Here is a 24,690-nt window from a genome sequence, read left to right on the forward strand (position 1 = left end):
ACTGGAGTGGCAAACAAGGCATTTCCCACATAGGCAAGGCTTGTGTAAGACCTGCAACAGCCACTGAGGCTGATAAACCAAGCTCCCTATTCTGGGGAGAAAAGGGGAGGAATGGCTGTCGTGGATGAGTCTAGATATCTCTCTGATTGTATTATCTTGGACATTTCCCATTAGGAGCTGCTTAGAGAAAAAAGTAAGAAATCCAAATGCTGGGTAATATCCTTCCAGTTTCATGCAATCTGCAATTGTGAGAGTTTCCCTCTGAGTTTCCTAGGGAGTAAAGTGGCCCTCTGAACACATTCTCCAGCTGGAATCTATCTGACAGTTCTCAAAAGTTTCTTCCTAAATTTGGAATATCTTTCAAGAGTGTCTCTCCCTCTTTCTCTAAGTTTGTCATTAAGTTCTGCAAGCAGTGTTTCTGGGTGTGGCAGACAGGGTTGCTCAAACTACACCTTAGTAAATAGATGGGGATGTTGCTGAGAGCTGTGATTCCCAGTCCCTGCTGGGTGGGTATGGTAGCTGCAGATGGCAGGATCCTTGCCTGCCCCTCTGGCCCAGATTACTGTGGCTGAGGAAGTGTGACACACAAAAAAGGGATGTTTGTCCTCAGCTGTGGCAGTTCACAACTTACTGACTGATGTAGATGTGCCAAGAAGAGATTAACTAAAGCATATGTGGTCCAGTTACTCTTGTAAACTCCATTTGAGCTTGTCAGAATTTTCTCTCCCTGTTCCATTGCTGCTGTCATGTAATTAACACCTGAGTTTACTTCTCTCAGGCCCCAAAGAATATTGATTCTTGAGGATATTTAAAAGCAGAGCCCAAGATACACTAGAGTTTGGGCTGGGGGACCATAGACTGTGAGTCTGGCACAATGCTGTGTCCTATTACAGGAAGAAGCAGATCTTGCATGATAGAGTTTCCTTAGCGTCATATCTCAGATAGAAATCATAGGACCATAGAATAATTTCAGTTGGAAAGGACCTTTAAGTCCATCAAGTCCAGCTGTTACCCCAGCACTGCTTAAGCCTCCACTAAACCATGTCCCCAGGTGCCACATCTACACAACTTTTAAATATCTCACAGGGATGGTGACTTCACCACTCCCCTGGGCAGCCTGTGCCAGGGCTTGAAACACAGACCCTCAAAGGATGAGGCATCATCACCAAACCTATCCTCTCGTTTCCAAGTGCAACATGAGCTTCCTTGGTAGCCCTCTCCAACATAAACTCAGGCCTGTTTGTAAGATCAATTATTATTAATTTTACTAATAAAACTAACTATCATTCTACCCAAATAGCTCTACAAAGTCTTGCAGAACAAAGCTATCAAAGGCATATCTGCCCTAAGAATCAAAACCATTGGTGCTCTTCTCCTCCTGAAGAAGTTGGTCCTTCAGGGTAGAACTTGTGTTGCCATTTGCATGAAGTAAACGTTAGTTCTGTGTTAAACTCTTGCATCCCAATGGAAAATGGCTCTGTACGGTACAAAATGTCCTGGCAGGGACAGGAAGGGAACAGGTGAGTACCACAGGCATGAGACACGTTAATCAGAAATTATCAGAGGTGCTCTGCAGTAAGAGATTAGGGTGGTGGAGGAATCTGTAGGGAGCAGTCACATGTGCCTCAATCCTTCTCTGTCCCACCAAGACATCCACCAGCAAGGATACCCACCTGAGATTACAGAGAATTTTGGAGAGAGGCTCTGGACATGGTTTAGGTTTAGGTTTACTTAGAGCCTGGCCTCTAGCAGTCAACATGAATTCTCAGTATAAATAGTGTCCATTAAGTTTCCTTTAACCTACTTCTGAGTTTTATATTGCTGGTCTTGTCTGTCTGAAAGTTTTGGGGTTTTACCACTGTAACACTTGCTGTTATTGAAAAAGTACTTTACCACCCTGTGTGGGAAAATCCAGCATTGTCAGCCTTTATCAGATGTCTTGCTCAATGAGGTCAGCTGGTAGTTGGATATTGTTGTATTGTGTCTACAAAGGAACGGAAAAAGCATACAGCATGTAATCTGAAAGTAGTTGCTGTCTTAAAAGTCATGCTGGGCATAGAAAAAAGCTGTTAATTTTTTTTTTTTTCAGAAGTCAGAAACTATTACATAGCCAGAGATTTTTTTACCTGCTCTATTTTCAACTTTTTTGAAAAAGGCAGCCAGGCAGAAATTACTGCCAGGACACAAAACCCCCATGAATTTCCCACATGAGTAGGACATGCAAAATCTAAAGTGCTTCATTTCAGAGACCCTGTCTTTTGAATATCATCTGTGACTGATACACACATATATATATGTATCACACACACACACACACATATAAATATATATATATATATGACTGATATATATTCATAAGGTATGTTCTAATCATTACTAGCTAGAAACAAGTATGAGAGTAAATGTGAGTGTTAGTATATTAATTACCTTTACTTTTATGCATATGTGCATATATTTATATTTCCACATTTTAAAAAGCAGTGAGCTTCTTTTCTTGGCTGGTAAACTTAAGTACCCATACTGGTTTCACTTCAGCAGATCAAATCCATCCTTAAGCAAGTGTAGTGAAGAATTATGTCTTCCTCCTCTGTCCTCACTTTAAATCCTTTATGCAATATGGTTTGTTGCTGTATTAGATCTGCCTGGTGCTAGGAAATCATGTTTTCTTTTGACCGGGTAATATTTCTTAGGAAGAATACTGAAATCTGAGTAATTAAGTTAATTCTGTGGCCTGCATGTAAATACTCATTATCTCAGGCAATGAAAGAAATTACATGGAAGTCTGCACAGTGTGGGAGCAACCTGTTAACCTGCAGTGTCTCAGTTACAAAAGGTATTTCACAAGCATGTGTTTGTAGTAGTTTCTATGGATCTCAATTTACTACCAACCTACTACAATCTGCTAGAATGTGACCTAATACAAATAACTCTTAGCAGTTACACTATTTTTGTATATAAATTATTCACCTTCTCTTAGCTAATTGATTACTCAATGCTGAGATATCACAGAGCTAAATATATCTTTATTACCCAACAGAAACAGTACAGCTGCAAGATTAAATCCAAAATCATGAGGGGGGCCTGATGGGTAGTTTACAAATATGGGTAGTTGGTAGAACAGGTACACAGCCATGTGGTCTGTTATTCTGGCCCACAGCAAGAACCAGTCTGTAGCATCCACATTGTCTAAATGTAGCTCAAATTTGGGTTCAGAGATGCATCTTTTCAGTGTAGATGCACAGTTGAGATGAGAAACAACTCCTGTGTGACTTTTAGTCCTCTATTCATATTATTCCTTTCTTTAGGTGATTTAATTAATTTACCTCTCCATTAACAACTATGCTCTGGTTCCTATAATGTAGGTCAACTAATTAAGATATATAAAAATATTTCCCCAAGGTCATTTGTTTTGGGAACAATGAATGTGGGACAATTCCTTTTATGTGAAGAGTTCAGATCATTTCAGACAAAGCAAAATATTATAAATGGTGACTTTGGTGGTAAAATGTATTTCTTACAAAGATGAAGTCCTTCTGTTCAGAAGAACTTCCATAACAGCTGGAGCAAATCCTTTTGACATTGCAGCAGGCAATCACAATAACTTCAGTAAAGGGCACTAATTTTGAGATGGGGTGGAGTGTACTACCTAAGCCCCTTATGCTACTCAAAGTCACTTGGTTGGGCTTGGTTTGCAGCCATGAATTGTACTTTAAGAACAGTCGTTGTTCTTTCAAGGCATTGCTCTCATTGGAAGAAGAAGGAAAAAAAAGGAGTACATGTCAGAGAAATCAGAACTGTTTTCTGTATCAACTAACAAATACTGTATCAACTAACAAGTTCTGTTGAAACAAATGCTCTTACGTCCAGAATGATCTTTTATTCCACTTTAGGAGGTAAAGCACAGCAACTGACTCATTACTCAAATTTCATTTGAGCTGTTGCACAACCTCAGTTGAGAATACTTTTCAACTGAAAAAGGCCTTTTTAGCACGGTGAGAAACAAACAAAAAAATCCTCTTAAATGCAATTATGTGGATGGAATGGAAGTTTCTTCTGTTCAGCCACTGACATGCTGTCATTTTTTTTCATTCCATAACACTGAGATAATTTTGAGATTTTACGATTTGACCAGTCTTAGAATTTCTTATAGTGATTCAAATTCTTCTATTCTATTCTTCTATATTAATCTGATTCAAAACTGGATGTGATATTTATTGCTGATTCTCTTTCAATGGCAACAGTGAGACTTTCATCTTATACCACCTACAAAGAAGATACCATTGAAAAAAAATATAGTTTTGTTAAATTTTATTTACATTCAGAAACAGAAATTTTGCAGTACTTAGAACTAGCCAGAGTGCTGGACCAGGGAGGTTTTCACCACTGTGCTCATATTTGCAAGCCAGTAAATTACTCAGACTTCCCTTAAGTTCAAGTCTACCCAATGTTGATATTTTTTCTGTGTTTAAGTTTCCATTGCACTGCACACAGGTTCTTTCAGTCCTTACTATTGTGTTTGAAGCCTCAGGTATTAAAAGAACCAGTATTTTCAATTTAAGTACCTCTCTATCTAGATTGGATACATTTATAAAAATGATGAGGTGGGTTTTGTATTAATTTATTAAATGAAATATTTTGCTCTTACATACCTATTTTCTGCTGTTCTGGGTGTTGAAAATACTCCTGTTTCATCTGCTAGGCACCATGTGTTTTTGTAAGACAGGTATGGAGAGCTCATGCATGAGTGCCATTTCTGCTGGTTCCACACCTGTCATGCAGTCAGGTTTTCTGCAACACAGAATAATTTTGGAGCACCAGTTATGATTTATGCTGGGGGTTCTTTTCAGAAGAGCTCACTGATTTAATTTTAATGGATGGCTTTAAGTTCTCTTCTGGGAAAAGACTGCCTATCAGGACAGGCATGTGTGGTAGCAAATCCTGGCATAGAAACAGGATCTGTGAGTGGAGGTGGGCCAATGAGTTTGTTAGAGAAACACAGCTATGGAAACAAAAATCCTGAATTAGTTTGTATTGTCATCGGAGCAGGATGCACAAATAGTAACTGTATGAGGACAAAGCAATTGAGATTTAGCCAGAGGAGATATTAATAGGCTGTGCTAATCTCTAGATAATATTCCTGCTTAGTGTTTCGTTATATTTGATGGGGTTTCTTAAGGCAGCACATATTACAGCTGAGAAACCATCCTGCCAAAATTATTGTGAGAAAGACTTGCAGAATTACCTGACACCCCTGGGGATCTTGGCCAACCATTCAGTTATGTTTCTTTTTCCTTCTGATACTAAAGAAGAAGGAAGGTGAAAGAGTTACTGAGATGAAATGGTCTGATATGCATCTGCTTTATGGTCATTGGGGTGAGGACCTTCCTAGAAGTGTGTTCTCAGTTACCCAAAGAAGCCAGCTCAGATAAATACCTACTGACAATGTTTTGTTGCAACAAAACAATACAGTGCAGGGTAAGTTTATACTTATAGCAGCAACACTACTAATTGCTATTTGCACAGTCCAAAGTGATATAAATAGCTGCCTTTGATCTAAATACCAGCAAAGGCATGGGCTGATAGAGAAATGCATCTCTAAAAGTCAAGAGTGATAATTAATGCCAGTTTACCTCAGTTTCAAGGTTTCACTTACAACCTTGCCTAAAAACAAGGCTTTTCCCAATGCTTTGTTTTCCACTGCAGCTCCTACATTCTCACCCTTGCTGAGGAGCTTCCTCTGTGAAATATTTTTTTTTCTTCACTGCAGCATGGCATGACTACTGGAGACAGCACTATTGACAAAGCAGAAATAATTTTCTTATTACATTCTCCTTTCTTATCATTCATACCGTGCAGGCGCTTCAGAGCTTCTCAGAGCTGGGAGTGACAGAAAGTGGCTCAATGTGTGATATCTTAGTAGTGCAGGGTCACAGGATATCGCAGCTGGTCAAGTGAGAAAAACCTGCCCAAAGGACAGCTCTGTAAAATCCCCCATGTGGGAAATGTGGTCTTGGTGTAGCCAAGGCCACAATGTTTCCTTAGAAACCCTGAGCAATCATTCAACGAAATGCAAGCTAGTTAATGCATTGTAATTATGTTCCATACCAAGAAGTTTCCTTTGCTGGAGGAACATCTGACAACATTGTATCACTGAGTCTGTGTGTGATCCCTGCCGCAAACACACCCTAATTCTGCCCCTAATTCAGGGGCTCTGCCATACACAGGGCTGTGCCAGGTTGGTGGTGGCCGAGCTCCCTCTGCTAAGACATTTAATTCCCTCCACAGAGGGAAAGCTGGCCTTGACCTCCTGAGCAGTGTTTCACATCACTATTTCCGTGTCAGGAAAGCTACTGAGTCAAGTATTACTGGGACCAGAGTATTCTACCTTTGTCTAACTCTGCTGGTTTGGTGAATCTCTTTGTTTCACTGGGGAAGGAGCAAGTATACTGGAGTGGAATGAAGTTTTACTAGCAACAGGGATGCCTATAGATAGGACCTTAGGGATTTCTCAGATTCTGACCTTCAGGTCAGATGCCTGATGCTTTACCACCCCTGCTGAGATGGCCTGTTTGCTTGGGAATGATCCTGGTGAGGAGTTATTCTATCCCATAAACTTCAGCCAGCTCAGAGTTTTGTTGTGTTTGGACTGCTGCCATGCAAACCTCAAATTCTTGTAAAATTTTCTGAAATGAATGAACAATACAGCATGGAAGTTCTCCCCTGCCCCTTTACCTCACACATCCCAGTTACCCTAGAAATAACTTCTTAGTCATGCATGTCAAAGGGGAAAAAGGGGGTGGGAAGAGCTGCCTGTGACAATAATCCTGTCAATTGTTGCCTCTTATTTTCGTTAAATGGGTTACTGGCAGCAGGTGTGTGCTGAGTTCCCCTCATGGCCCATGACAGTCACGGAACTCCAGTCCTGGCACAATCAGCAGTGGAACATTTTGGGGACACATTTTGTCCCCAAACTGAGGACACCTGAGGGGGAACAGAGAAAGTCACCAGGAGCCCACAGCCAGTGCAAGAATAGCCAATGGGACCTGAGTGCAGCCAGGGGAGCACTGGTACAGCCCACACCCATTGCTCTACCTTGTGCTAGACCCTGCGATTTAAGGCATTATGTCAAGACAGCTATGAAATCCCAGCTATTTTATAACAACATTTGAAACATCAGTTGAAGGTAAGGGCTAGTTTTTTCAGTATTTATAATGTTTCTCAAGCAGTGGTCCATAAAGGAGCAATAGCCTTTGAGACCTGAATAAGTGGTCCCCAGCTAGCCTACAAAACCACATTTCCTTGAAAAAGGACTGGGAAAATCCAAAGGGAACCAGTGGATCTATTGTAATAGCCTATTAATGTTTTAGTCAGTGCTTTTGCATTTCAAGCTGCAAGCCGCAATGTGGCTATTTTATTTTCAAATGCTTGAGCAAACCATTCAAACAGGGCTTTATCAGAAGTGCAATTGTTTTTTAACCTCAAAAAGGACAGCCTAATAAGTTGTGGAGAATGAGGAAAGCCCCTTATAGTGGATGCAACAGTACAGAAGTGACTCATGATCTAAAGCACAGAGGGGGTCTGGCTGATGATGTGACTGTTGTGTGACACAGAGCCGGGTAACCAGGCACAGGCAGTGTGTGCAGGGAGATGCTGGATGAATGCACGAGCTGGTATTGATGCCAAGAGGTGCCTACACTTTACTGGCCTCATGTTGTGTGCTGCTTATGGCTGGCCACACTCCAGTTCCTCTAGACATTATTCCCTTGCGTCCTGAGGATGTGTTTTGGCTTGAGGTAGCTGTGCTTAAAGATTCTTGAGAAGCACAGGCCAGGAGAAGAACACCAGGTATTTGTCCTTTCCTGCTGCTCAAACCTCTGGAGGAGCTGGTCTGAAAACTTTGCAGATAGCAGTACTAAAGACAACACTTTCTGGATAATACAGGACATTTGGTGGATAAAAACATGAGAGATCTAATGCAATTGTATTTCAATATCTAATTAGTTATTTGTCCAAAAGTGAATTGGTTACATTCATGTTTCTGTGAAATAAGTCAGGAATCTTCAATATATATGTGTTCAAGTTACCTAGGAGCATTAAATTAATAATAGAAATGAAAAGTCTAAAATGTATTAAAAATATTTTACTCTAATCTACTTTCATGTTTTCAGACTTCTGACATCATCCTGTTGCCTTGTTTTGCATTGTATTAAAGGATGGAAGTCTAGTCACTGATTTTGTTTATTTTATAAAAGAAATAAAGCAGAAACATTAGCATGGCTCTGAAGTATATTTTCATTTTATTGAGTATTAGTTATTCTTAGAAGAGAAACCTTTATTTGTTTTCCTTCTTGGGATTTTTATTTTTTTTTTTTTCAGTTTGCAAATGTAAAAATGACAGAGGAATCCAAGATAAAATTTAAAATTAACTGAAAAAAAATTGCAGTCCAAAATGTGTTTAGGTCTTTTAATCTTATCAACAAGGCACAACATTGAAGAATTGAGAAATGACCTTCAGAGAGTTTTTGTGTGTAGTTAAAGGCATAAACAGGAATATATAAGGAATATAATTTTTTTTTCTTTCACATGTGCTTGGTTAACACTATGACTCTCTACCCTCTTGTCTTTCAGCCACATAATCAATGAGCTGATAGAAACAGAACGGGTTTATGTAGAAGAACTTCAAAGTATAATAGAGGTAAGAAACTCTTCTGAAATTACTTTTTGGTGCTTAACCTCTAAGTCATCACTGCAGGTGCACATCCTTCATGGGCTGAGCACTCCCACCTCCTGTTTATAACACACAGGCTGTGTTGGCAAGATAGCTCAGCCTTGGAGATGGAGAGTAGGAAGGATGTTTTGAACATCCTTCCTCAGGACTTAAAGGAAAAGGCTTAAAGCACCTTCTGTGGCCTAAGCCCACAGAATGACAATTTGCATGGTTCTGAAAGTTCTGGACGGAGAAGGAGTTAATGATGTCTTTTCAAAATATTACCAATAGGTCTCAGAAGCAGCACCTTTGATGTCCATGGGGTCAGACACTAAATCCTGTGAATGTACATTTGGAAAATTATTGAGAAAAAGGAAGGTGCCCCTCCTGCTCTTCTTTATTATCCCCTGTTGTCCTTGAACACAGAAAAAAAATGCAGCTCATGCTGCAAATTTAATTCTTGAGCTTTTGAAACTGATAGGATACCAGCATACTCAGTGTGTGTGAGGTCTGAGGTCCCTAATCTGTGGGAGGACAGAAGCTGAGTAGGGATCAATCATGCTTATATTTGGGTGGGACTTTAAGGACATGTGGTTGATTCTTTATTGCATTTGTTCCACGGGAGCTGGCCGCTCTGGTAATTGATATATTACTCCTGAGTTTAAAATCAGAATGTTCTCCTCTCAAAGTTATTATTGAAGAAACAGAATCCAGTTTTTACAAGAAACAAAAAAAATTGTCAAACCAAATACCATGGTTCAACAAATAAATCCAAACTAACTCTTGTGCAATGAAGCAGGGTAGCAGAAAGGTATCTGTCTGTCAATCTTAGCAGTCTCCATCCCTACATGACCCAAATGGCTTTTGAATCTTAGACACATAATTTCATCTATTTTTTATTAACCTTGTGACCTTGTGACTTTTTTGCAAACAAAAAAATATGTTTGCACAGTTACAGGGTAAAATCTCTGGGGAAAATCAGAAGCATCAGAAATTCATGGGAGCAACAAAGCAGCAGGCATGGGAGAAGCTTTGTTTGCTCTGTGGAGAACAAAAGCACATGGACTTTGGAGCTTTCCAGTGCCTTGAACAAGTACTTCTTCCCTGGTGAAAACACACTGGTTTTGTTTCCCACTCTTCTCTGCAGGGGTACGCTTCAGAAATGGACAATCCAAATTTAGTACATCTGATTCCATCTGCACTTCAGAACAAAAAGGAAATTCTTTTTGGCAACCTCCCAGAAATCTACTATTTCCACAACAGGTACATGGGAACTGGTGGTTGTCCTGTATCCTTGGGTGCCACCATCATGTCCAGTCCTTTTCTGTCGGGTGCTTTGTCATGCTCACACGTACAGTGGCAGGAAAAGTTATCCTCACTTGGTCTCTGTGTGTGTCCTATAAACCCATGTGTAGAGAATCCCTCCAAGGTCATCTATTTAATCTTTTTTGGTGAAGATTATACCTTTTGTGCATTTACAAGCGATTTCCTCTGGCAGGATTAATTTTGAATGTCCCCTGTGGTCACTGTTTTACCACCTCTTGGTACACTGGTAGACATCACAGGACTAAATCCTGGTATTTTCTGTCTGGCAAAATACCTTTGTGAGGAAGTTTTCTTAGTGTTCAGCTTATTTGTCCTGTATTTCATTTGATATCAGATATTTTTCATATTTATATCAGATCAGAAGACATTATATATTTGATACCACTTTTCTTTTTTTCCCTTATATAAGATCACAAACCTTTCCAGAAGCCATGTCAATACTGTGGACAAGGAAATCCAGAGCCCATAACTACAGAATACAAGTTATGGACAAGATTTACCCTCTTGCAATCAGCTTTCAAAACACAAAGCTTAGAGCAACTCCTACAAATTTCCTGCTTTTCCTAGCCTTGCTTAAGCACAACTGGCTATAACCATACTAGGAATTTAGGAATTCTTTTGAATAATAATTGCCTGTAGAATGTAACAAAAAGTTGAACAAAATATTTTTAAAAAATCTCTTTTGCAAGTCTTAATATTATGCCAGAGTAGTTAAAAAATAGTAGAAAAATTATTTTCCAGTTTATATATAATTTTCAAAAATTGTGTCTTCCATTTGGAGAAGGATGTTCCTCTCCCTTTGCAAGCCAAATTTCCCTAAAGGCAAAGCCCTTTCTTTCCCTAAAGGTTTAGTGCATTGACTGTCACTGCAGAAACCTTTGGACTACATCCCATATTTTCACTGCTTCCTGATTGATCAACTGCATCTGATAGAGCATTCCTGTCTGTTCTAGCTGTTCTGAAAAATCCTTGTGGAAAACCCAAGTGGAAAGCAGGTATTTGGGCTACAGATTGGAAAGAAATTTCAACAGCCAGAGGAATCAGATGTAGCAGATGCTTGTGAGCAGAGAAAATATGATAATATTTGTAATTTAGGGAATCAGGTAACAGCTACATCCCATTTTTCTAGGATATATATTTCTTGGTGTATCAGAACTGTGACCTTCCCCATTGGATCCTCATATTACTAAAAGGAAGGCTTTAAGTTGCATCTACACAGAAGCTAACACACAATATGTGTAAAATCAACAATCTTAATTTTACATTACTCTTTGCTCTTTTTTTCTCCCTCATAGGATTTTCCTTAAGGAGATAGAAAATTGCATTGAAAACCCTGAGCTTCTTGCCCGGTGCTTTTTGAAAAGAGTAAGTATATTCTTTTCCAGGTTTCTATGAATATCTATGGTCTTATCCTACAGTACTTACAGATTTATTCCCATATTTTCACTCTGTTTTCTTTTGTTAATGAAGGAAACTCCTCTAAGCAGCTATTCCCAAATTAAGCCATGGTTACTAAGCTTGTATTCTGATATCTCACCCTTTACCTGGTTTACTGATGGGAACAAGTCTGTTACCAGTGTTTTACAAGTATTTTAAGTCCCATTTAAAAGAAAAAACCCAACAAATAACAGTGATCCAAATGTTTGACATGCTTTTCATATCAGACACATCTGTAGCAGGAGTCTGATGTAACCCTGACACCACCCTGCAGTAAATAAGCAGAGGAGGTATCGGTGTTGCAGCAGGTTGCTCTGAGTGCAGACAACACATCCTGTTCCTGCTTTATCTTATCTCTTCTCTGCACTATTCAGGACACTTGGTCCCCTAGAACTGTCCCAGCAGAGTCTGTGCTGTCCTTGCATGGGCCCCCCCCCCAGCTCCATAAGATTCTGTGAGGTGGATTCCTTCACTTCTGCACAAACCAGATGGGATTCTCTCCTCTGCTGTGAGGTGCCTCTCAGTGCCCAAGTGCTGTAGTTCTCTCTGAGAGCTCCCGGTGATGTCCCTCCTCCACCTCCAGCCCCACTCAGCCTGACCATTAGTTCTTTCCTGCAACACAACCAAAGGTGCTTGTTTTTATAGCACTCCTTCAGGGGCCCTACTAATAAAAAAAAAAAAAATCTGTTTTGGTGGTTTGCTACTGCTTTCAGAGTTTGACAAAACTGTGTGAATAAGGCTCTGTGTTTTGCACAGGAAATGAAAGTGGCATGAGAAATGGGGAAATCTGTCCACTGTAGTCAAAGGTACCTCCTGCTTCTACTGTATACTACAGGTAGCATTTGCTGCTTTTCCAGGGCACACATTAAATACAGACAGATTTGGATGAATCAGTCAGAGGTGCTGAGCACTGCCACATTACTGAGACTTAATGGGAATTATGAGCATGTGATACTTGCGAAGAGTATGCTTCCAATTTACAAACAGGTCAGGCCAGAGAGAATCATACAAGTGTAAATGTGATCATGTGTCCATTGGATTATTTTCTGTTTAACAACGAAGCATTTAGAACTTGAGTAAATGACACTACTAAGGCATATGTTGTTATCCTAGGATTCAAATGCTGGGCAGGAAAATACTGTGGTGAAATAATTATGCAAAAGAGGATAAGCAGTCTTTGAAGAATGCAGACCTTTGAAACCCAGGAAATGTAAAATAGTCCATGTGTTGCATATATTCCTAAAGAATGCAGCTAAATAAGAATTCTTGGTATAGAATTGTTCCTATGATTCTGCAGAAGGTTCAAATTCCACATTTAAATATTGTAGCTTTTGTCTCTCTGTAGAAACAGCTGTTAAGCCAAATTCTTGTCACTATTCTACCAATATGAAAACAGCACTAAAGCTGAGGTTCAGGTATGAAGTGAGAGAAAACCAGTCCCTCCATCGCCTTGGCTCATCAGTTTCTGTGGCCTGGTCAAACCACACTAAATCTATCAAATAAGAGGTTAAATCACGCATTTACTTTCTCCCTACTTCAAATTTCACACTAAGAAAGCACAAGGTTCTCTCTTGAGATGTCTCTGCTCGCACAGTAGCACCTTTGATTCGAGAACTTGCCCTTATGTTCTGTTTTTAGAAGAAGCCACATAAAGTCCAGAAATGTGTTGTTTCTGTTGGACTGCATTTAGGAGGCACAAACAAAAGTCTGGTTGTGTGTTTGTGTTCCCCATGATTTGGCAGCTTTTTATACCTTCCTGCTGAGCAGTGGCTTCTGGCTGCCCATGAGTTACGACTGTGCTTGCTACAACAGGGGGAAACAGAAGCAGCTGCTGTTCCAAGTGATGCTGAGTTCTGGGAGGAAACTCACATTGTTGCAGGTTCTCCTTCTTTGTATGGGTGTGACCATCCTGCCACAACAACATCCTAGGCCTATGATTAGAAACAGAGAGTTATTTTTTAGATTCAAACTTTGAAGAGTTTTACCCTGACTGATCACACTGGGCCTTTTCAACCCTGATTCCAGAGCTGCTTGAAAGTATCCTGAGAGCTGCAGTGAGACACTCTGGTGCCAGAGTCTCTCCATTCCTGGCCAATCATTCCTCTGCCATGTCCCCACACACTCTTCCACCTCCACCAATGCCACCTGATCAGCTGTCACCGTGAATGTGAACCCTTCATCTCAGGTGAGGGGAGAAACAGCCTGTGGAGTCTCTCTGGCTTCTCTCTGGCTTTGTCTCCTGGAACACAGAAGCATAATCTGGTAAAAGATGAGCCAGAAATGCCTTTCTTGTTCTCCCTCTCACTTTGCCTGACCTCTTTTGGGGCATGATCTTCATATGAGATAAATTACAAGTGAGCCAGCTCAGCTTTCCCATGTGGCAGCTATTTTGCCATCACCAAGATGCTTGACCTTACTTGCAGCTCTGTGTGCCCAAGGACTACACAGCTTGCAAAGACAGGAGGAATATGCACTGAATACCTTGCAGAATGGGTCTTCTGGTGCTTTATCAGCAACAGGAGGGACATGCTGGGCTGATCTGCTGTACAAAGAAAGGGCTGTGAAGAGGGAAAGCTTACCAAGCCAAGGCAGGAAAGCCCAGGATGGAACCAAAGGTGTGTCAGACTGCTTACAAAAATGTGCCAGGTGATGTATCTGGCAGGAGTGATTCACTGTGGATTACCACTGTTCACTTATTCATATTGCTAACCTTATAAAAAGGAATAGTTTAATAGGAGCCAGCAGTTGGACATTTAGTCATTCAGAGAGAAAGAAGCTTTTAGAAAAGGAATCGGCCTGTGAAAGGACAGTAGCAGCTGACCAGAAACTTGTGAGTTAGATTCAAATGTCTAAATTCTAGACGAATGCAAAAATTATTCATAAATCAGCAGTCAAAAAGTTAATTTTAACTGTGTATATATGCCATGTGCACTGGAGATTATAGAGCTCTCAGGGTCCAAATAAATGTGGAGAGGAAAAGCTTTAAAGGAGAGAGGAGCATGGTGTAAAAGTACCAGCAAGAAGTCAGAACTTTTGCAAGTGAAAATAGAGACGTGTGGATTATTTAGGACTGGGATTTGAATAATTAGACAATCAATTACTTCTTTGCATTTTAAAGTCTGAGCCTAATTCTATTCCTAACACTATTGCAAAACTTAAAGCAGTAATTAAATATGTAAGTATCTGCCTGAGCAAGTGTCACTGATTTAGGCAGCAGTAGATTGCACTGGCGTAGGGTGGTTCCACTATGGCAAATTACTGGTAAATTGTTGGTTATTATACCTTTTCTTTAAGTTTACTTGGTTCTTTTCTCTTACTCCTAATAGTTCTCTTTCTGTTGCTCTCTCTCTTCTTACCCAGTCCAGTTAGGTTTCTGTGGGCCAGGATGAGATTGTAATGCTTGCTTATGCTTTGTTGCTGTTTTCAGTTCTGTGGGATTTACCCCCTGTTAACTTCCCTCCAGGGCAATATGTATAAACAATTCTATTTTTGTGAAGAAAACTCTGCACCTATTTTAAAACAGCACCATTAATACTCTATTGAGTTGCAACAGAAGAGATTTTTGTGTTGCATAATCCTTGACACAGTGTGGTGTTACGTGTCACAGCTCTGATTTCACAGCTGATTCATCAGGGTGATGTCAGGATGGGTCTCTAGAGGAAGACAGCAGCAACACTGATTTCTTCTGGTAACTGTACAGAGGGAAATGATTTCCCTGCAGCAGGAGTGTGTGGGAACTGCCTGGTAGGCTGAAAGCACAGAGGAAAGCACAGATCCAGGAATTGCTGAGATTTATTTTTGGTGTTTTCTTTGATTTGCTGAGGTCACATCCAGCAGGGCTCCCGGCTGGTCGGGCACAGCCAGCCCTGCTCAGGAGCCCCTGGCACTGCCCTGTGGCCACCTGGGTGCACAGTCAGCACCTGGCAGAGGAACACCCACACAGCCCAGGGAGCTCAAACACCCTCTCTGGGCTTTTCTAGAGATTGTCTCTGTTTTCACTGAAGTCAGTGAGATTTTTGCTGTGGCCCTCAATGAGAGCACTTGGAGTGCAGTCAAAGCTAAATAAAATGAATCCCCCACTTCTAATTTGGAGAGAACAGAGTTTAAGTACATCCCCCTGCCTGGCCTGTGACACCAACACGACAAATTTCCTCCCTTTTAATTTGTCCTTGTACTATTGAGAGCCAACATTATTTTTGAAGTGTGTTGAACTGGTAAACCTTAGTTATCATTAACAGTTACAGTCTGTGCCAGTATTGTTAATGAAGTTTAAATTTCAAATGTTCTTTTTTGCTTTTTTTTTTTTTTTTTTTCCAAACAATCAATTCACCTCCCTGAAAAAGATACTGGTTTTCCTGTTAGATTATGTGTCTTCCAGTCTGCAGTCTCCTTGCTTTTTGTGAAAAGTGAAGAAAAAAAATCTCATTTTCAGATGTATTTAACTTAATCAGAAATAAAAAGCAGGATTGGTGGTTTCAGTATGTTTTTACATGCAGAATTATTTTCATGTGATAATTACTTGATGTCTTAGGATGGAAGGTAAGAAAAAGTGTGATTCGAGAAAGACACTCTGGATTCTTTTTCTTTCCCTTACCTAAACTCTTCTTTTCTTGCAGAAGGAAGACCTTCAAATATATGAAAAATACTGTCAGAACAAACCAAGGTCTGAAGCTCTCTGGAGACAGTGTGGAGACAGCACTTTTTTTCAGGTGGAATTTCATTGCAGACTATCAGTGCAAGACCCTCAAAGCTTGTTTTCCTTGTGTATCTCAATTCTTTAGAAAACCTAGAGTAATACACAGACTCTTCTGCGTGCTTCTTATACCAATGGCAGGTGCCCAGTGTGTGTCAGGGTGCTCTCTACAGGAGACTGGGTAGGCAGAGCAGTGGGTAGATTTCCTGGACAGGAGCCTGACTCTGCAGGCTGTACCCACACCAAACAAGTGCTGGCTTCTTTGCAAATCCCAGCTGATTGCAATCTTATCAGCAGGGAATGCCAGATTTCGACACCAAGTTGAACCTAAACATTAGCTCTTGTTTAGATATATTTTCACTGTGGTATAAGTAACCCGGAAATTCCTATGCAGATGGAACAAATTTCTTTCTCAATTAATTCACAGACATATAATCTTCAGATTGTCAAAGGATAATGATCTTGGTGACTTGCCTGTGTTTCAAGAAACAATTTTATTTTTCTTCCGTGTTGTCTCCTACAGGAATGTCAGCGCAAGTTGGATCATAAGCTCTCACTTGATGCTTATCTCTTAAAGCCAGTCCAGAGAATCACCAAGTACCAGCTGTTGCTAAAGGTAAATTCTCCATGACACTGCAAAGAATTCCAATGTACGGCTTGCTTTACTTCCAGAATTGCATATCAGTCAGGACTACCTGGGAACAAATCCTCACTCAGTTCTTCAGCAAATACTCAGCATTTTTTAGTTGTAAAATGGTAGAAAACAGTCTGGTACAGGAACTTGTATTTTAGATTGAGAACGGCCATTACTTACTACTTATACTAAGTAATAGCAGTGTACTATTATAGGTACTCCATATAAAGTAAGATATTTTATTTAGTTTTTAAGATAGTAAGTATTTTATTGTCTTATTGATTGTTTTATTTTTCTTTAAACAGAAATTGAACTTGACTTTATTGTATCAGTATATGGTCTTACAATTTGAAAACAGGAACTGATACCTTAAATCCAGTCTGTAACATCTGTCCTTGTTTAACAAAACTCTTTCAGCTCTCTGCACTGCTATTTTCCCATGGTTGTGACTCAAACCTTTCAGAGGGAGCCACTCCCTTTTGCTGCTTCTTTTTAAAAGACACAGCTAGGAAAAAAATTGTCTGTAATTTTTCCACAGGGTGAATATGTGAACTTCCCTCTTGATTTGGCTGGGACCATGAATGGTCCATGCTTGAAATTCTGGTCTGAACTGGGCAATAGAAAATATATATATACACTCAAAACAATGATTTTTTTTTTTTTCTTTTTAAGCTGGTGTCTTAAATTTCTGTCTCCATCTATTCTTAAAAATAATATTTACCGACTTTCCCTATGGGTAGGTCATGAAGATAAATTACATGCTGCTCCCAAGCCTCTGGACTTAAAGTAGTGTTATGCACTGTCATGAAATTTAGCATTGAAATTTGCAATGAAGATTTTAGGTTGCCATTTAACTTGCTAATAGCTGCTGTGGCACTGCTCAAAATGTGCCAGTATAAGCAATGGGAAGACGTGGTTGGCCATTCTTGTACTTAATTTCTGTGAACTGCTTACATTATTGACTTAATGTAAAAGTATAGAATCCAAATATTGAACATGGATATTGACAAGGATGCAACTTCACTGATTCCTGTAGATTTACATCAACATAGTCCAGAAATAATTTGAACTCTATTTCTTGAAACTATTCTGTGAAAAGGGAAAAAATCTCAAGGTCTCCAGGAAAGCAAGAGTAAACCAGATTTTTCTTTTAATTTTAAATACGACTGTAAATAAAGCCAAGATTAGATCAAGGAGTAAAATTCTCAAGCAAAACAGGTCTCAGCCATTGGGGCTTGAAGCTGGTCAGACCAGTTTTGTACTTAGCAACAGCACATTGGCACTGGCATTTACTTTGTCAGGGTTTATGAGATCTGGGAAGATGGTGCAGTCCTTCCCTGGCTGCAGGAGCATTTAAAAGAGCATTGAAAAATGGAATCCAGTGAAAAATTGGTAACAAACAAGTGCTTAAGAAGCTGTGTGCCTTGAGTGGTGGGCAGACTGAATTTGAATTTTGGGTCACAACTATTGCAACACTCTGGTTTCAATCAGTTTAGCTAATATGCTCATGCTGATAAAAACAGCATGATCACTGTACAGAGATCCATTCTCATCTTTGGAAATGTGCAGCAGATACTGCAGGAATGCATCCTGCTTTTACCTTCTAATCCCTGGTTACCCAAGCACTTGAGGGGAGACTGCTGCTGTTTGGGGTTTGCAGGAGCTACCTTTTTGCATCCTTATTTTACAAGGAACACAAGTGCCTCAGCTTTTGGATTAAAATTTTTCCAAATTGAAAATGTGGAATGTCAAACTTGCCAAATTCAGACTAGAAATTAATTCATATTTTAACAGTGATAGTAAGTACCTTGTTGAACTAATTGCAAAAGAAAATGGGGAATTGTCTAACACCTGAAATAATTATATTGAGTTTCTGTTCTAGCAGATGTGAAGGAAAAAAAACCCTGGATATAATTCTATGACATGCAAGGAGTTCATTGTAAACATGTCAGAATGGTCCTGTCTCAAATAAACTCTTTAAACTTGAAAATGTTCAAAAGATCAAAGTATGTGTCCTCAATGACCAGCCCAGTGAATGTCATATTTGGGGATTTTTGGGTTTTTTTGCTCCTCTTTTGTTTTCCACTAGTTATGTAACACAAATTCCAGGGAGGATTGTCCTACCGTGTCTTCTGGTATCAGAAGTTCTCAAGTATTCCCCATATCTTTTTTTAATCAGGAAATGCTGAAGTGCAGCAAGAATTCAGAAGGTACTGCTGAATTGGAAGAAGCCCTGGCCACGATGCTTGACATCATCAAATCAGTAAATGATTCCATGCACCAGATAGCAATCACAGGATATGAGGTAATTGCTGCTGCTGTTCCTATTCTGGTCTGAGCCATCCCATGCTCCTGTCATCACTGATCATGCTATGCCTGTGGCTGGTACTGTGCTTTAGGGAGCCTGTGCCATGTTCCAGAAGGATGTCACTCAGTGGTGTGTTGTGATGACCAAAAATACATCTCAGCACACCTGTCATGTGGAGCTGGGGTGTGAATGTGGGGACATAATGGGGCAAATGCAGGACTTTTGAGTAATTGCACCCAAAACTCATTTGTAGGTAAGAGGTGCAAGTGTGGCAGAATGAAAGAAATCGGCTGAAATTTTGTGACTCCTGTGCAACTCAAGTGTTTTCAAATCTTTTGCACTTAGGGAGAAAAATTTGGCTTTCATTTAAAGTGGGTAATGGAATCCATGTCACCGATTGGCAAGCTTGTTATCTGAAATGTGAAATAACAACCACAGTACAAATCAAAGGGCACAAATATATACCTCTGCAGAAGCTCCACTGAAGTCATATGACTTTCAAGAACTAGCTGACTACATAAAATGAGCCCTTAAGTGAGAAGTGGAAGTGATTGACACATAAAGGAGAAACAAGCTTGGTAAAATGAGGCCTGAGAATCATGTGGTTGCCCTTTTTGAAATAGCTGCAGGGTAAAAATGTCAAGAAAGAAACAATATACTGAGTATTGTTCAAAGAATTGTTACATCACAGTAACAGGCTTTAATCCAGACAAACTATTTTGTGTGAAATCTGACTTCCTGAGAAGGTGTTTGGGCTATACAGATAATGTCTGAGTGGGAAGAGTTATTCTGTTTTTCAGAATGGGAGTGTCCTCAGAAGTTTTGATTTCTATAGTTCTATTTCGTGCAAGTGCATCTGCATCTGGTAGCTGAGGAATCCATGCCTCCTGCCAGCATGACTTTATAAATAAATTCAATGCTTGCTCATTTAACTGTTTGTCAGAGATCCACTGCTGCACACAGCTGGAGATGCTCCTGTGGACTGTGCATTACCTTTGGGATGAGAATGTGAGTTCTGCCTGCAGTAGCTGGACTGGGTTGAAGGTGGAACAGGCCACCTCATTTTAGTGGTAAACACTGAATAGGCACAAATAAATAAAACAGCACATACTTAATCCATTCTGGTCATAGCTGAGTCTGAGCATCTCAGATATTAATTTTAGAAAAACTCTGTAGAGCCTGTACATTATTATTGCAGACTTTAACCAGTCAACATGGGCATGGGAAGCTCATGGATGCAGCACACTTTTTAGCTCCCCAGTTTCCACTGTTTCTTATTAATTCCCAAAGAGAAAGGTAGATTTCCTCCTGTGTTTCTCAGTTTAAATGTATGTACTTACAGCAATTTAGCAAAAAAAATTGTTTTGAAACATTTCTGTAAAGGGAAAAGAAGAGCTTCTCTAAGAAAGGTAACATACTATCCTGAGCAGGGGGATTTATCCAGATTCCTGTCCATATAAATATTGAGGTCATCCTTTTGTTTATTCCTTGCTTTAAAGCTAGAGTAGTTTTGTACTCAGGAATTCAACAGAACATTCCTGTTCCTTTTCAACTTTTACTTTTGAATTTTCCAGCCTTTCATGAAATGCCAAATAGTAACTCCAAGGACTAGATTTTTGCCTCTGCTTTCTTAGCTGAACTGCAAAACCTGGCACAGTGGGACATAGCCACTGCTTAGCCAAATGATGACAGCCATCCTGAGATGGTTTGCTGCATGATTATTAAATGGGGTGAAAGTGCGAAAGAGGATGCACCCAATAATTTCTTCTCCCTGTTCCCCCTGTCCCAGGTGCTCAGCTGTGGTGCCAAATAAACAACTCCCATAGATGATGAAACCACACCCCATCTTGTGGAATCTTTCCCACACAGCCATGATAGAAATACTTGCCTGGAAAACGTTTCAGACCGGGATATTATACCAGTAGAAAAGCAGGTTTTGTGATAGCTGATGAATGCTCCCAATTTCATAGGGTATTCTGTTCCTTGGACTTGGGCACATGCAGATTTGAGGAGCTGAACTCTTGTGTAAGAAATTGCTAACATGTAAGTCTGGGGTTGGTTTGGTGTATGTTTTTTATTTTTAGGCAAAAACACACAAAAAAAGTAGGATAAAGCTTGGAGAGCAGAAGTTTTAGGTGTGTTCCCTACTATCATCCCAATATTTGTACACAATCTGGCCTAGGTAGTTTGTCCATGAATTATGATGAGAGATTCTTATAATTTATCATATGTATTGTTCAACAAACATGGGATGCTATGTATTGCTCTAACAGGGAATAATTATATTTGAGATAGAGATCAAATCCTCCACTTTAAATAAACTTCCTTTAAGATAAAATATTGCTGTCCACTAGCAGAAATTACCAGAAACAGTATCCTCCTATTTGCTGCCCACATTGAAGAGAATGCAGTGCTTGTGGGCTAATATTCAAAGTCTCCTGTGGGATTGCTGCAGACTGCCATCCCTGTCTGTCTCTTTCTCTCTGCAGTGGCAGCCTCCCACTTCACTCACTATTATCCCAATCCCAGATTCAAGGTGGGAGAGTCAGGCCTGTCTCAAGGGCTGAACTGAGCTTCTGGATCTCAGTGCCGTATTGAACAGTGCCTGAAGTGACAGGAGCCTCTCACCATTGTCAGAACCATGTTGAAAATATGCTTGCTTTTTTGTTTTTTGTTTTTTAATTTAGCCTTGCATATCAATGTGCTTTTCACAGGCTTGTCATTTATAGCTACATGCACATATAAATACAAACACCCACAGTCCTGTATGCACAAAGATCCAACTCTATATATTAGAGATGACAGACTTTATCTAAACTGCTGAGGTTTTCTGAATGGTTTGGAGAGTCTAATAACACCCTGATAGAGAGTGTAAAAGTATCTAATAAAGCTCTGGTTTTGCAGTTGAGTGTAGGGTAGAGGATGAGAAATGAGAGGGAGAACAGGTTGAAATTCTTAGCATAAGAAATTAGGCAGTCCCACTCGGAGCCAATGTCTTCACCTTATAATCAACAAAACATGCAAATTTTGAAAATAAGTACTTTAATAATGTACTGGGCTTATTCATTCAACTTATTATACAAAGCATTCCTTAGAAAACTTGCTGTTAAGATAATTATGATTATCATTATTTGTTGAATCCCATTACCATACCATTGCCATGTCTTATATCCATATGTTCCTCCACTCTTAACACAGAATTGGCATCTGAGTTAAATATTTATATCAGTTGAAGTATTTACCCATCAGTGGTCTTCAGACAAGAAGACCTTTAATTTGGAAAATTTCCTTTAATTTGGAAAAGTCTATCTAGTTCCTGCCTAGTGGCTGCTTGGTGCATTCATTCCTTCTCTGCCCAAGGCAGTGTTGCATAGTTTGCAGATGGTGAGCCAAGAAACTATTGACAAAGCTTGTAAAGACAATTTTGAAACAGGAGGGAATTACATACCTACATAGCTCTAGGCACTGATTCGTGACTTCAGGCGTCTAAGCTCTTTCAAGGTTTTGCCCAGGGATGGAGGAAACTTGTACAAGAGTGGAAAGTGAAACTAGATCTTCCAGAGTCAAAGCCTTTGCTTGGGTACTGGTCTGCACTGGGCATTCCTTGGAGTCAGGAGCCTTGAAACCCAGTTTTTGTCAGAAGAAGCTTCCTCTGAGGTCACCAGAGAGGACAGCCTGTGTGTCACATACAAAGAGATCCTGAGATGGATCTTAAATACTAACTATGAGCGGGGAAACAAACTGGGAATTATGGACATGGAAACCAGTGAGTTTGTGGTTATAGAAAGAAACCACATAGGCTTAGCAAGGGGACATGTGCACTCTCCAACACAAGGGATGCTACTGCCTGGAATCTCAAACACCACCAGAGGAATGAATTGTGCCTGGGATGACCCTGGTTTGGATGTGATGTATGCTCTCTCTTTTCCTTGCTTGCTAGGGGGATGTCAGTGAGCTTGGCAAGCTGTTGATGCAGGGTTCCTTCAATGTATGGACTGACCACAAGAAGGGGCACAACAAGGTGAAGGACTTGGCTAGATTCAAACCAATGCAGAGACACCTCTTCCTCTATACAAAAATGCTACTTTTCTGCAAGAAACGGGAGGAGAACACCGATGGCCATGAGAAGACAGCTTCATACAGTTTTAAAAATTCATTAAAGGTAATAAATGCAGTAATGGTAGGGGAGGGAAATAAGTGTGGTGTTCTCACAGGCAGGGATGTGTCCATATGGGGATTTGAAGAAGGTGTCTTGCACCCTTGAGGAAATGACAGCTCCCATTTAGTTTTGGGCTGGAGACAGACCAAGCCATATATCCTGCAACTGCAGATGTGAACCTTGTTCTTTGCAACTTGATGCAAAGGACACTGTGTGTTCTTGCCCAGCATCCCATAAAGAGGAGCCAGACTGAGTGGACCTGCATCTGTCATTGTTCTGCCTATGGTCATCCTCCAAATGCAGTTCTATTGCAAGTTTTACTACTGACACAGTTGAGTAGATCTATTCTGTGACAGTAACAGCTACAGATGAATCAGTGCAGTAGAAGTGCCCTTTTATTTGCAAGAGTGAAATTTCCAGATATGAGACAGGACATTTTAAGGTGGGAATCACAAGTAGGCCACATTTTCCCTCTATAACATTGGTGTGACACTTGTGACTTTAGCCAGCTAACATGTTCCAAACTTATTACAAGTACCCAGACAGGAATTGTAACAGAACCTGGTTCAGGGCTTGAACCAATACATACAAACATTTGAACCAATTCATATACATATTTCAAGTTTATTCCTGTAGAGATAGAAGGAATGGTGGCATAACACTGCCTAAATCTTTAAATTAATGCTGATGTGAATGCGAGCAAGAGGCATGAACAAATACAGGAGGAAGATGAGAAGTTGGTTAGGAATAGCTGAACTTCAAAATTGTGATTAAGACTTTTTAATTTAGGGTATCTAGAATTATTTTCTTCAGGTTTTTGCTGTCATCTGGACTTGCAGATTGGTCATTAAATCTCACAAAGCCCTATTCCATCCCTCATCCTCTCCCACCTTAAAAGGTCAATGATGGCAAGTGAAAAAAGAGTCTTCCTAAAACTGAAAATTTGTCAAGGTGAACAAGAGCCAGAATGGGGTTAAAACTGATCCACAGATCAAGCAATAAAAGAAAAGAGGATAAATTCATGATCAGACATTAGCTTGGGTTAATTTTGAACATTCTTTTTTCCTTTAGTAATCAAAAAGATGAATGGCAAATTAGATATTGAGAAATAACATGCTCTGAATTTTACTTTTAATGACTCCCTAAGGTGTCAGAAGTGAATGCAGCCTTTAAAAAATGCTTCTCAGAGGATCAAGTTTAAAGACTACTGATAATTTCCAGATTCCAACTTCTTTTCTATTTTGAAATAGATGAGCACTGTGGGCATTACAGAAAATGTAAAAGGAGATAACAAGAAGTTTGAGATCTGGTATAATGGCAGAGAAGAAGTCTATATCATTCAGGTAATGACAATCCTTTTTGCTTCCAAGAGCTATACTTCCTTTCCATTGAATTGTTTTTAAGAATGTTCATACAATGTCCTGTA

General features: G+C 39.9%; 1 protein-coding gene across 2 annotated transcripts in view; it reads left to right on the forward strand.

Moving 5' to 3' along the window:
• MCF2L2 (MCF.2 cell line derived transforming sequence-like 2) overlaps window positions 1-24,690 on the forward strand; it is a 119,561-nt gene that overhangs the window by 67,945 nt on the left and 26,926 nt on the right. For both annotated transcript variants that reach the window (XM_058844220.1, XM_058844221.1), the window contains exons 16-23: window positions 8,629-8,695; window positions 9,855-9,970; window positions 11,329-11,398; window positions 16,087-16,179; window positions 16,687-16,779; window positions 18,977-19,102; window positions 23,046-23,267; window positions 24,515-24,607. In XM_058844220.1, coding sequence (XP_058700203.1) covers window positions 8,629-8,695; window positions 9,855-9,970; window positions 11,329-11,398; window positions 16,087-16,179; window positions 16,687-16,779; window positions 18,977-19,102; window positions 23,046-23,267; window positions 24,515-24,607 — 880 coding nt within the window. The remainder of the gene's footprint in view (window positions 1-8,628; window positions 8,696-9,854; window positions 9,971-11,328; window positions 11,399-16,086; window positions 16,180-16,686; window positions 16,780-18,976; window positions 19,103-23,045; window positions 23,268-24,514; window positions 24,608-24,690) is intronic.

The sequence above is a fragment of the Poecile atricapillus genome, chromosome 8, assembly GCF_030490865.1.
Source record: "Poecile atricapillus isolate bPoeAtr1 chromosome 8, bPoeAtr1.hap1, whole genome shotgun sequence".
In the NCBI taxonomy this organism is placed as follows: Eukaryota; Metazoa; Chordata; class Aves; order Passeriformes; family Paridae; genus Poecile; species Poecile atricapillus.